Below are 11984 nucleotides of genomic sequence, written 5' to 3' on the forward strand. Positions count from 1 at the left end.
AATTCAAAGGCATGCATTGGATTTTTATGTCATACCTTATTTTCTTTCTAATTCCTCGCGTGACTCGCGTCATCTCATAATCAAAGACAACAACTACGCAAGGTACGTACAAGGTTATTGTCATTTATGACAAGAGTAATTATTATTGGCATGAACTTTCTCCAACTACAATGGAGTTGAGTTTTATGACGTAATCAATGATGAATAGGTCCTCCGATCCTCTACTTAAGCCAGTCTCTTTCTTTCTTAGAGGTAAAACGTAACTCAACTAGCCAACTTTGTTACTATATCTGTCTTATTCTATCTCTTTCTCCCAATTAGCGTACGAGAATTTTTTACTTAGTACAATTTTTTTAAAATGATTACTTGTAAACTTAAAGTGTCAACCTTTTTAGACCATATCAATTATTAAGATTACAAGATTAGTCTTCTAGTAATTCTCATCAGCACCTTCTCTACTACTGTTTTCATTCATTCATTTCAGTACTATAAATTTAGACGGCTCTACACTGGTTAGACGGCCTTTACAAAACACACCTCTTCATATATTTTATCACTTTCTTAGTAAACACTTCAATTTCCTTAAGTAAAAAAAATGAAAAAGTCTAAACTTCATGATTGGCATGTTCACAAAGTAAGTGCATTCTTTAGCAGAAGTTATGCTTTCTTACATATCCTGGCTACTGCACCAATTTTCTACTTAAGAGCTGCTTATTTTTATGATCTTACAAATAAAAACAGCGATACATATAATGTGGTGCCTTTGCTCCCATGGCTTCTGGTATTTGCTGCTGAAATCCTTTTCTTTTTCTCATGGATCTTCAAGCAATCCTACTACTGGCGTCCTCTCACTCGGACCGCCTTCCCTGAGAATCTGCCTGTGGATGAGGAACTGCCCAAAATCGACGTGTTTGTATGCACTGTTGATCCTCTCAAAGAGCCTACACTTGATGTTATGAATACAGTTATATCTGCTATGTCATTGGATTATCCTGCTCATAAATTGAGTGTTTATGTATCTGATGATGGAGGTGCTTCTGTCACTTTGGATGCTATAAAACATGCTTGGGTCTTTGCTACTTGGTGGTTACCATTTTGTAAGCGATATAATGTTCTACCAATTTCTCCGAAAGCTTTTTTCCAACAACATTTCCAACCACAATCTCAAAACACTCGTTTTATTCAAGATTTTAAGCTACTTAAGGTTAGTTATTAATTTCCCTGCTTTAAAAGTATTTTTATTTTGGTCTTCAAAAAAAAAAGTATTTTTATTTTGTTTAGTTCTTACTAAAAACCTTAAGCTAATAATGTAGTGTGTGTGTGTGACTGTACGTGCAGGAGAAATATGAGGAATTCGAGGAACGAGTGTGCAGCTGGAAGGAAAGACCAGGTGATGTTAATGATAACAAAGCCAAGGGAAGTGCTAAAGATCATTCACCAATTATTCAGGTTATTTTCATTGTCTTATCTTTTTCTTCTTTAAAGTTTTTTTTTAGTTGCTGTTATACCATTGGTCTTGCGATTTAACCATCCTTAAGTTTTTGGTTGAAACGATTCTTTACATCAAATGTCAGTATCTATTGTGATATCAGGCCATGTTATATGATAACATGTAGAATAGTTGTATTTATATCTATGTTGTGTTGGTGTGGCAGGTGATAAATGAGAGTTTTGTAGGAGATGATGACAATGTTGCAACAACAAACCCGGAAAACATTATTAAAATGCCCTTCCTTGTGTATGTAGCTCGTGAGAAACGACCTTCTCATCACCATCACTTCAAGGCCGGAGCTCTTAATGTTCTGGTAAAATTACACTACTTTCAATATATACTTATCATACGTCTTAGACCATAAATAAAATTGCAAAAGGGTATAGCCGTATAGAAATCTAATTGGCAAGTTTTTCTTTTTGTTTGTTTATATGTTTGGGCTGGGGTTGCAGCAAAGGGTTTCCAGCATATTGAGCAATGCTCCTTACATACTGTTCCTAGACTGTGACATGTACTGCAACGATTCAAGTTCAGCTCGTCAAGCTATGTGTTTTTATGTTGATCCTGAGATAAACCGTTCAATAGCTTATGTTCAATACCCTCAGAAATTTCATAACATTAATGAAAAGGACGTTTATGATAGTCAGCTGAGAGCAACATGGCCTGTAAGTATACATATATCCATACACGTACACGTTAAGTTAATATCAAATTAGACTGTTTAATTTCTTGTAAAGTTGAATAAGCTAAACAAAGACGCAATGGTTCAGATAATCTATCCAGGAACTGATGGACTTCAAGGACCACTACTATCTGGTACTAATTTCTACATCAACAGGAAGGCCTTGTATGCCTTTGACATCTCTGCAGCTGGTGTGTCTGCTTTAACATCCTCTATTTTATTTTATTTTTTTGAATTAAATTTTTGGTGGAGCCTAATTAATTAAGCTAGCACATGCTCTAATTATTACATATTAATTGGTTGAATCATTTAATTTCCATTAATCATGCAGGTAATGACGACATAAATGAGCTCAGATATACTTTTGGTTCTTCAAATCTGCTCATCAAATCTGTTAGCCAAATTGATGAGCCTAATTATCCTAGGAAATTTTCCTCTGATTATCTACAAGAGGCGCATTTCTTAGCTTCTTGTGTCTATGAAGAGGACACGCTTTGGGGTAAAAAGGCAAGTATTTCTTTTTCTTGTTGTCTGATCTTGTACAATTTTTACCGGTATTGACACAACTAGTTAATCTCCACGTTACGTGTATGTGTATGTGCAGGTTGGTTTTCGATATGATACAGTGGTGGAAGATGTGATGACGGGTTATATATTGCACAGCAAAGGGTGGAAGTCAGTTTACTTAAATCCACAAAGTCCACAGTTCTTAGGTTCTGCCACTACTAATCTTAATGAAACAATAATTCAACATTCGAGATGGACTGCAGGCCTTCTTCAACTTGGTCTATCCAAGTATTGCCCTCTTTTTAACACTTCAACCAGAATGCCAATCCTTCAGAAGTTGGTTTATTCCTGGATTGTCTATTATCCTTTTGATTTTCTGCCAAATTCGTGTTTTGCTATCATTCAACCACTTTGTCTCTTCTATGGCATCCCTTTGTACCCCAAGGTACGTTACATTATAACTTAGCATAACATATAAGAGTCAAACTTCTCAAATTATTCGCTAATATATTAGCTTTAAATTTAATGTGTAGTGATGTAACAATAATTTACAAGTCCTTATGTCTTTTGCATTGTTTGACATTGTGTGTGCTTCATGATATATGCAGGTTTCAGACCCATTCTTTATACCATTTGCCTTTGTATTTATATCATCATATTTGAAGCCTTTATATGAGGCTTTTTTATGTGGAGGGTCAATAAATTCATGGCTGAACGCGCAAAGGATTGTGGTGATAAAGAATCTAACAGCTTATGTTTACGGTACTCTTGACTGTGTTATGGGAAAGTTGGGGATTCGGGAGACAATCTTTCTGCTTACCAATAAAGCCGGAGATGTTATGACTTTAGAACATCGGACATGTTTCTTGTTCCAATTGTTACAGCAGTTACCTTGAATCTTTCCTCCTTTGTTGTTGGAGTTGCAAGAGCGATAGTCAGTCAGAGTTGGGATACATTGTTTGCTCAAGCATTCTTCTCATTTTACATGTTGATCATCAGTCTTCCTGTGATTGAAGGCATGCTATTAAGGAAGGACAAAGCACGTATTCCTCTTTCGACTACTTTGAAATCAACTCTATTGTCTTGGTTCGTCTTAAGTTTAGGATACTTGATCGTTTTAAGGCATTAATGCAAAAGGGTTCACCCAAATGCAGCCATATACATGATGCCTTGTTTTTATTTTCGTAAGTCTTTTCTTTTTGGTCCGTTGTTAGAACGTCAAAGAAGAAGATCAGATACACTCTTTGCTTCCATCTCAAAATTTCAATTTACTCAGTTATATTTTTAGTTTTAACGTTCAGTTTACATGATACAGTCTTTAAAAATATCTATTATACACAAGTTAGTGGTTAAATTAAGTTATGGAGATGTATTACACCCTGCATTTGAATTCAAACAGTAAACAATACTAAATTTTATTTATATGACTATTCTTCAAACTGATTAGTCATACACGAGGGAGGAATTTTAATAAAAGAAAATCTATGAACAAAATTTGGATTGAATGATTACAAGAATATGATGAGAAATTAAATGCTTAAATGTCATTCTAATTAAAACATGAGCTAGCTTTTCTTTAATGCTAAGCTTGAAGAGTTGAATTTACTAATCATAATTCCTGCATGTTGTAGCCGACCTCAAATCATTTTGGGACTAAGGCGTTGTTGCTCCAGAGATGATGACCTTGAGAAATTCCATCTCCGCAAGCAACTCTTTGTTTTTCCTTCGCTCTTGCTCCAACTCCCTCGTCAACCTATCCACCACATCCACTAGTTGTTCTTCCTTGTTTGTCTCCACTCCTCCACTTTGATCACCACCTAGGAAAGTGATCAAGTCCTTGACATTTTTCCTCTGCTCATCCAAACTCCCCCTTAACGCCACCAAACCCGACATCATACTTTCCCTATCCACCCTTTCCTCCTCGTCCTCCTCCTCCTCACTCGGATGACTCATCTCTTGACTCGCACCCTCAACTTGACCTACTAGACTAGCCTCTTGTTCCTCTGTAGGAGTACTAATACTAAGAGCAGGAGAGGCCGGGCTTGAGCTGAACACATCCAAGTCAAAGCGCTTGCAAGGTATAACCAAGTCAGCACGAAAGCGTACTCTCTTAGAGAGGGTTGAATTAAACATCTCTTCCTTGTCCTTGCTGCAGGAAGCCTTATTAGTATCATTGTTGTTACTAAGACGAGCCGCCCCAGGATAAACTGGATCCATTTGAAAGCCTTCGAAATTAAAATTCCAACCACTAACCCTCCTCTGCCTCTCAAAAAGCCCTGTTTCGTCCCCCTCATTAGGAGTATTAGGAGTCGTAGGAGTAGTAGTACTCGTAGTCGTACTACTACTCCCTAACGACAGAGAATTCATCACCCTAACCATCTTATTACTAGCCTTAAACCTTTCCTCAACAGTAGGCAATCCAACCAATAAATTCTTCACCAAAAAATCACAAGTCTTATGAGAATTCTTAAAGAACACATGCTTTAACAGCTTATCCGCCGTAGGTCGCTTTGTAGGATCTTGGTGAAGACACAATCCTACCATATCCTTAAACGCCTTGGAAAATTTCTTGTTGTGATTGGACGAGTGGTTGTCGTAATCAGAGAAGCGAAACCTCTTAGTAATCTTAAACAACAATGACTTGGAAGGAGGCAGATGCGACAACGGAGGCCTACCATGAGCTAACTCAAGAGCAGTTATACCAAAGGACCAAATATCGGCCTTGACACCATAACCATTATGAGAGTGTATAACTTCAGGAGCCATCCAATACGGAGTACCGGCGATTTCCTTCAACCTCGAGTCGAAGTTGATGTCATAAACAGGCGCAGAAACACCAAAATCAGCTAGTTTAACAACACCATCATACCCTACTAATATATTACCAGCCTTAACATCGCGGTGAACATGACCTTGATCATGAAGGTAACACAAGGCCTTAAGAGTTTCTTTTAAGACAATTGCAATACAAGTCTCAGGTAAACCTGAAGAGAAGTTGGAGGAAATAATGGATTGTAATGAGCCAGCGGACATAAAGGGCATGACTACCCAAAGACGGCGGCCAACAGAGAAGGAGCAGTGGGCACGGAGGATGTTAGGGTGAGATAAAAGGGACATAGTTTTGGTTTCGAGTCGGATCGTGTCGAGATCTGAACGAGATTGATCGAGATCAATGGATTTGATAGCCACTATGGATGAATTTGTAATGCACTTTGCTTTGTAAACCATAGCGCTAACTCCGCTTCCTATTTCTCCTACGATTTCGTAACACTTGGGATCAAGGGGGTATTCTCCATTAATCGCCATTATTATTCCTTCTTAATCTTCTTTTTTTTCTTTTAAGATTTTTATTTTGTGACTCGATCGATCTCACTCTCACTTTGAGTAATAATTATACAAAAGTTTAACCGATCAAAAAGGAGGGTTTTGGAGCGGAGTACTTGTGAAGAGGAACAACAACCAAACTAACACATTAAAGGATGGATGAATGAGTTGATGCATGTGAATTCTCAAACCTCTCCTACTTTATTATTATGTCCAACATTTCAAGAGGTTAGAGTATACACAAAACCTAAGCTAAACAACCTTACAACTCCGTAAAAGATATACTCTCATATAATCATATATGCGCTAATGATATATTCACGGAATAATATAATCTTAATATAAATAATTCTAAATATATTATTCTCGTAATAGTATCAATACGAAAAATATTATATATTTTTCCGTTATTAATAATATCTCAGATTGACATATTATATCTCTAACTCAACATTATAATTATAATTATCTCTCTTTTTATGTGTTTATCCTTATTTTAAATCACCAATGGTCTACTCCTATTACTTTGTATCTTGCCATACTTTCTTTATCTTATTAAGGAAAAATATCTACTGCTAAATATCTATGGGCATATGGCTCACTCGCTAACAATCGAGTAACAAAGATAATTATCTACTGCTAAAGAGATGAGGATATTTCTTCATCTTATAAAACAAGCCCGATATCTATGAGCACATGGCTCACTCGTTAACAATCAAGTAGTTAAGGATAATTATCTAATGTTAAAAATCAAATAAGGACAAATATAGTTTAAACAACATAGAGACCGGCCATATATGTCATAGAAGTTTTTTTTATCTTATAAGCAGAGGTTTTGTCTATTGATCACTCAAGCCTTCTAGTCCTTTACCCTAACTTTACAATATCACTTGTCTTTTATTTTAATTGATATTATTATTTGCTATTTTGCTGTTCTAATTAGGTATATGTATAGACTGTAGTTTTGCTGGAAGTTCAATATATTCATGAGCATATATTCAAATACTTGAACTTTGAACTCTAAAATATGTGATGGTACTAAACTAGACTCCGGTTTGAACTTTGAACTTTAAAATATTACCCTTTACAGGTTTAGGGCCAAGCTTCATAGATAGGGCCCTTAATAGACGGGGAGTGTATTTCTGTAACGAACAAGCCCTTTTGGGTAGGGTTAATATATGGCCAAAGTGTTTGTTCAAAATTACATGCATATTTTGGTACTCATAAGTAATTAATTATGGCTTTGTCCAATAATTATTTTAATTGATAGTTTTTTTGGCCTGTCCATCATTGACTTGCAACCTGCATTGGCTCGACCCTCTATTGACCCTATTAAATATGACCCTTTATAATCCGACTTGCACCGTCCTAACCCAACCCGTCCAATAACCAAGTCTAATATCATGTAGTCGTACAATAAAATAAGGGTTTGTTCACTTTAACTTAATTTCAGTTCAGTTCCTAATTTCCTTCTATCATAAAATATTCATTTCAGCTCAATTCAGTTTAGTTCAGCTTCAATCAGTTCAGTTCAGTTTAGTTCAACTCAGTTTAGTAAATGTGAACAAGCCCTAAAAGAATGAGAGGAGTTTGAGTTAAATAAATACAGAGTAAATGAGAAAGACATGAAGCCATGCAAAATATCCAAGGGTTGATTCCCATAGCCGACCTACAGAGTTTAGAGTCATTGAAATCATTCACCCTATTCCACTATAAATTCTGACTTCTGATTCATCCTTTTCAGTTTTTACCACATTTCCTACTCACTAATTAACCTCTTTTTTATGTCTCTTAATCAAACCTCCATTTTTAGCATATATACTTGTATAGGCTATCATAACAACTCAACCTACTTGTAAAAGCAAAACACATAAAATTAAGAGATAGAGTAGTCAGTAAAAAGTATTGGGAGTAAAACATACGGCATCGTGTTACACTGCAGGTAATTCTGCAATATCGGCTGATGAGCCCTTAGCCCCTTACAAAATGGAGGCCCATTTTTAGAAATGGGCTATTGGAAAATGGGCTCACTGAATTGGCCAACAGTTATTCAACAAAATCTGTTGTATGTTTGGTAAGTATCTTTTCTCTATCCATATTCTATCATCTCTTTTTCTCTATTTTAATTTTGTTTTAGGTAATTTCATTGTCTCATTCATTCACTACGGAGTGACTACACTTCTCAATCCCAACTTCTTTTTACTTTTTCTGTTTGGTGTTACAATTCTTCCTTCAATCCTAAATGTGACGGTTGTTGACTACTTCTCATGCAACCTTTTTTTTTTTTTTTTTTTTTTCTATTTCTAATGAATTACTTGTTTTTACTTTCATGTAAATTAGTGTGTAATAAGAGGTTTGATGAGTTCGTTTTATTGTATGAGTACTACGACTCTAGAATATCAACAGTATATTGATTTAAGGAAAAATATATATACAGCCCTAGAACTGCATATAAGAAGCTAAAATTGAAAAGAATGACAATAAATAAACATTTATTACACCGTATTTTATATGTAAGATAAATTACAATCAATGAATACTTGTTAGAATCGTCTCAAATCAGTATTTTCAAATATCAACTACTATGTATTTATAATTTATACATATGGATAATTAAATATATCATTAGATAAAGTTGTGCGATGACAAGTGTGTTGGTCAAACTGGGACACTTAAAAAAATTAGAGGAATAAATTAAGTTCCATATATGAATCAAAATCAACATTATAATTTTCTGATCATCTCAACAACAGTTGTGAATCAATATATATAGTTTTCCAAGCATCTAGAATATTAGGAGTAATAATAATGTCCAATGAACTATAGAGAGTACATGCTTAATTTATTACAGTGCATATATGTATGGTAGTATTGAATTATTTTTGCAGTCAAAGTAGTGGTCAACTAAATGAATGGAAAAAAGAAGGGAGTAGCAATAATATTGAATTGATTGAGGTTATTTTTTGAAATGATGAAAATTTGACAGATAAAAAATTGAGAAGGGATAGAAGGGGGAAGCAGAAGAACATCCGTGGATTTGAATGAATTCCTTGATTTGGAAAGAGTTAAAAAGGAGGAAATTCAAGTAACAAAAACCAATGTTTCAGTTTTAGTAAGCTTAGCTTAGCTTACTTGTTCACTTTATATACAAGTACATTACAGATTACACTATCTTAGTTTCTTCACTTGAACTATCTTAGTTCCTTCACTTGATATATAACACCCACTGACCCACATCTCCTACTATACATCTCACTTAGCTATCAAGCTCCACCAAAGTAGAAAAATATAATGGAAAGAAGAAACAACATTAATAGTAGCGGTTTATATGTTTGCTACAACAAGAAGAAGACGAAAGCATGGGAGGCATCATCAACATATGCAAGCGAAGATGAAGATGATGAAGGCGAAGAGAGGAGTAGGATGATGATGATGGCGGCGACATGGCCACCAAGGTCATACAGATGCAGTTTTTGCAAGAGGGAGTTTAGATCTGCTCAAGCTCTTGGAGGACATATGAATGTCCATAGAAGGGATAGAGCTCAGTTAAGGCAACTATCCCTTCTTAATAATAACCCTAATACTAATACTAATACTACTTATAGTATTAATCTAAATCTTCCTCCTCTTCCTTGTACCCCTAACATCCCCCCTATTCAACCTCCTTTTCATTTAGACACTTGTTCGTCGTCTTCATCATCATTATCGCCTCCTTCGATGATAACCACCGCTCCTCCACCACCACCACCACCATCTAATGAGTCCATTCATAATGATGTTATTACTAAAAAGCAGTTTCAGTATTTTAAGAAGCAAAACAATTTGGTGGGACCTCCTATTCCTACTAGTACTCCTAACAACATCAACTTAAGGTTGGATTTAGAGATGAATATTCATCATCATTCCGCCGCTGCTGCTGTATTCAACAAGGATTTGGATTTGGATTTAGAACTTCGTCTTGGTTACAACTACTAGCATAATTAGCTATATGTTTATCATTTATTTAAGTTCGTCGTCTATTTTTATTAATTAGGGCACTGCACTGAACTGAACTTATATATGGCCTTGGTTACTTCCATATATATGGCCTTGGTTAATTGTTCCTTTTCTTATTTGCCTTTATTTTATTATTAATATTGCACTAATTTTCTTTTGCTCTTTTTTAATTTAATTTTTTCAATGTATGTATGAACATATGAAGCTAGCTAGGCTACAATGTTTTCCCCCAAAAATCATAGTATTCAAGTAATCAACCTCGCTCGATCAGCTCCTCATCTCAAGACTAGATGAATATCTCTCATCTTTCTTAATTCTATTAAAATTAGAAGTGATGAAGCATATTTATGAGAAAATCTTTTTTTTTTTTGGGTGCAATATGAGAAAATCTTTTTAAGTAATGATGAACTAATTATACTGTATTTTGTTTACGTACGTTACAATACCATATATATTGGTTCTTTTATTTCCTAAGCATCATTTAATATTATTGTACAGTTTTTCATTTCTTAACTTTGACTATGAACACCTTAAGTTATCTTTTAGTTAGTATTATAAAGCGTGTAGAATTTGAACAATATATCAAAATCAATCTAATTAGTTCCTATATGACAATATTTTTCACCACTCTTAACTCACATAATTGGACAAATAAATAAAGAAGAATGAATGTGAAAATAGTGCAAGTATTATGTAATAGAGAGTGTATACTTGAGTATATTGAATTGTAAACACTACATATGGTGTTATATGTAGATTTTCATTTGACATACGGATTAGAGAATTCCTTACGTATATTGTACATTATATCTGCTATAGTTAGTATATATATAGTTGTATAGGGACGGAAGAAGTATATATATGTTGTATAGATGTTCGTTTTAGAAACTTGTATGTGTATGGATGAATAATAATAGTTGAGGTTCCCAAAATTCTGATGGATTGCACGTTCCCAACAAGCTGTAACTGAATGTGAAATGTAATGATGGAGTTTCCTTATAAAGAATAATGGCAAGTAATTTGTAAAGTGAAGCACTAGAGAATTCAGACAAGCCTTTTCTTATTCATATGTAGCAACTAACGTTGGGGAGGTACTTAATTAAGACATTATTCGCATACTTACAAAAATATACTAGTTGGAATATTTTAATTAGTTTGTCCTTCTCACTTGTAAAGTTTATGCTATTTGCCTAGCTACCTAAGCTACTACGTACTACGTACTGTGTCATGCAACTATATATTAATGCACGTAAATTTGTTTGGACTTGGCCCAACTATTTCGTCTCTTTTACGAGTATAGAACTTCTTGGGTCGTTGTTGCTGCATTTTTTTTTTTTTTTTTTTTTTTGTAACAATCACATATTATATATGGTCTCACTGCAATGTCTCATGTATGATGTATGTGATTCAATTCTATAAACACACTTGTCAACTCATGTTTTCAATCATCAATATATATCTGTAAATATTACTCTATTAAGTAAAAAAAAATTTAAAAAAAAATAATAAATATAAAAGTTTATATTATTTTGAAGTAAATACATCAAACAATATCATTATTTTACATGAAAATGTTTTTTTTTTTTTAATATCAATAGGCCAGGTATAAAGAAAACACAACGTGTGAAACAAAGGAATAATGAATTAAAGGTTACTGTGAGGAAAGTGGGTAATGAAGAAGTTAATAAAATCAAGTAGTGAATGAAGCCTATCTAGTGGGTGAGAGGGATAAAATTGTTGTAAGAAACTAAGAACATTGCTGGTATTTAAAACGACATTTAAATCATTAGGTGATTATTAATCATTAAGTTTTCAACTATATATCAACTAACGCCCCACCTTCTATTTTGCGTTACATTTTATGAGAAATAAGAACATTTCTTTCGAGATATAATTAATTGAATGAGTATTTCTCCAAAAATAAAATTTAAAAAAAAAAAAAAAAAAAAAAAAATCAAAGGGTATACGCAATGAGAAAGAAAA

At 34.2% G+C, this 11984-nt stretch overlaps 1 protein-coding gene and 1 pseudogene across 2 annotated transcripts; one reads left to right on the plus strand and one right to left on the minus strand.

Moving 5' to 3' along the window:
- The first annotated feature begins 571 nt into the window (after nucleotides 1-571).
- LOC145581803 (quillaic acid 3-O-glycosyltransferase CSL1-like) lies at nucleotides 572-3932 on the plus strand (annotated as a pseudogene). The gene is made up of 8 exons (XR_014099685.1): nucleotides 572-1204; nucleotides 1339-1449; nucleotides 1656-1805; nucleotides 1945-2157; nucleotides 2263-2365; nucleotides 2506-2681; nucleotides 2779-3126; nucleotides 3290-3932. The product of XR_014099685.1 is annotated as a quillaic acid 3-O-glycosyltransferase CSL1-like (transcript).
- Nucleotides 3933-4071: 139 nt separating this feature from the next.
- On the minus strand, nucleotides 4072-5987 carry LOC145581804 (serine/threonine-protein kinase BLUS1-like). Its single transcript, XM_081638832.1, has one exon. It carries the CDS (start codon nucleotides 5985-5987, stop codon nucleotides 4335-4337), a length of 1653 nt encoding a protein of 550 aa, XP_081494958.1. The 3' UTR covers nucleotides 4072-4334.
- Between the last annotated feature and the right edge of the window lie 5997 nt (nucleotides 5988-11984).

The sequence above is a fragment of the Chenopodium album genome, chromosome 15, assembly GCF_948465745.1.
Source record: "Chenopodium album chromosome 15, dcCheAlbu1.1, whole genome shotgun sequence".
In the NCBI taxonomy this organism is placed as follows: domain Eukaryota; kingdom Viridiplantae; phylum Streptophyta; class Magnoliopsida; order Caryophyllales; family Amaranthaceae; genus Chenopodium; species Chenopodium album.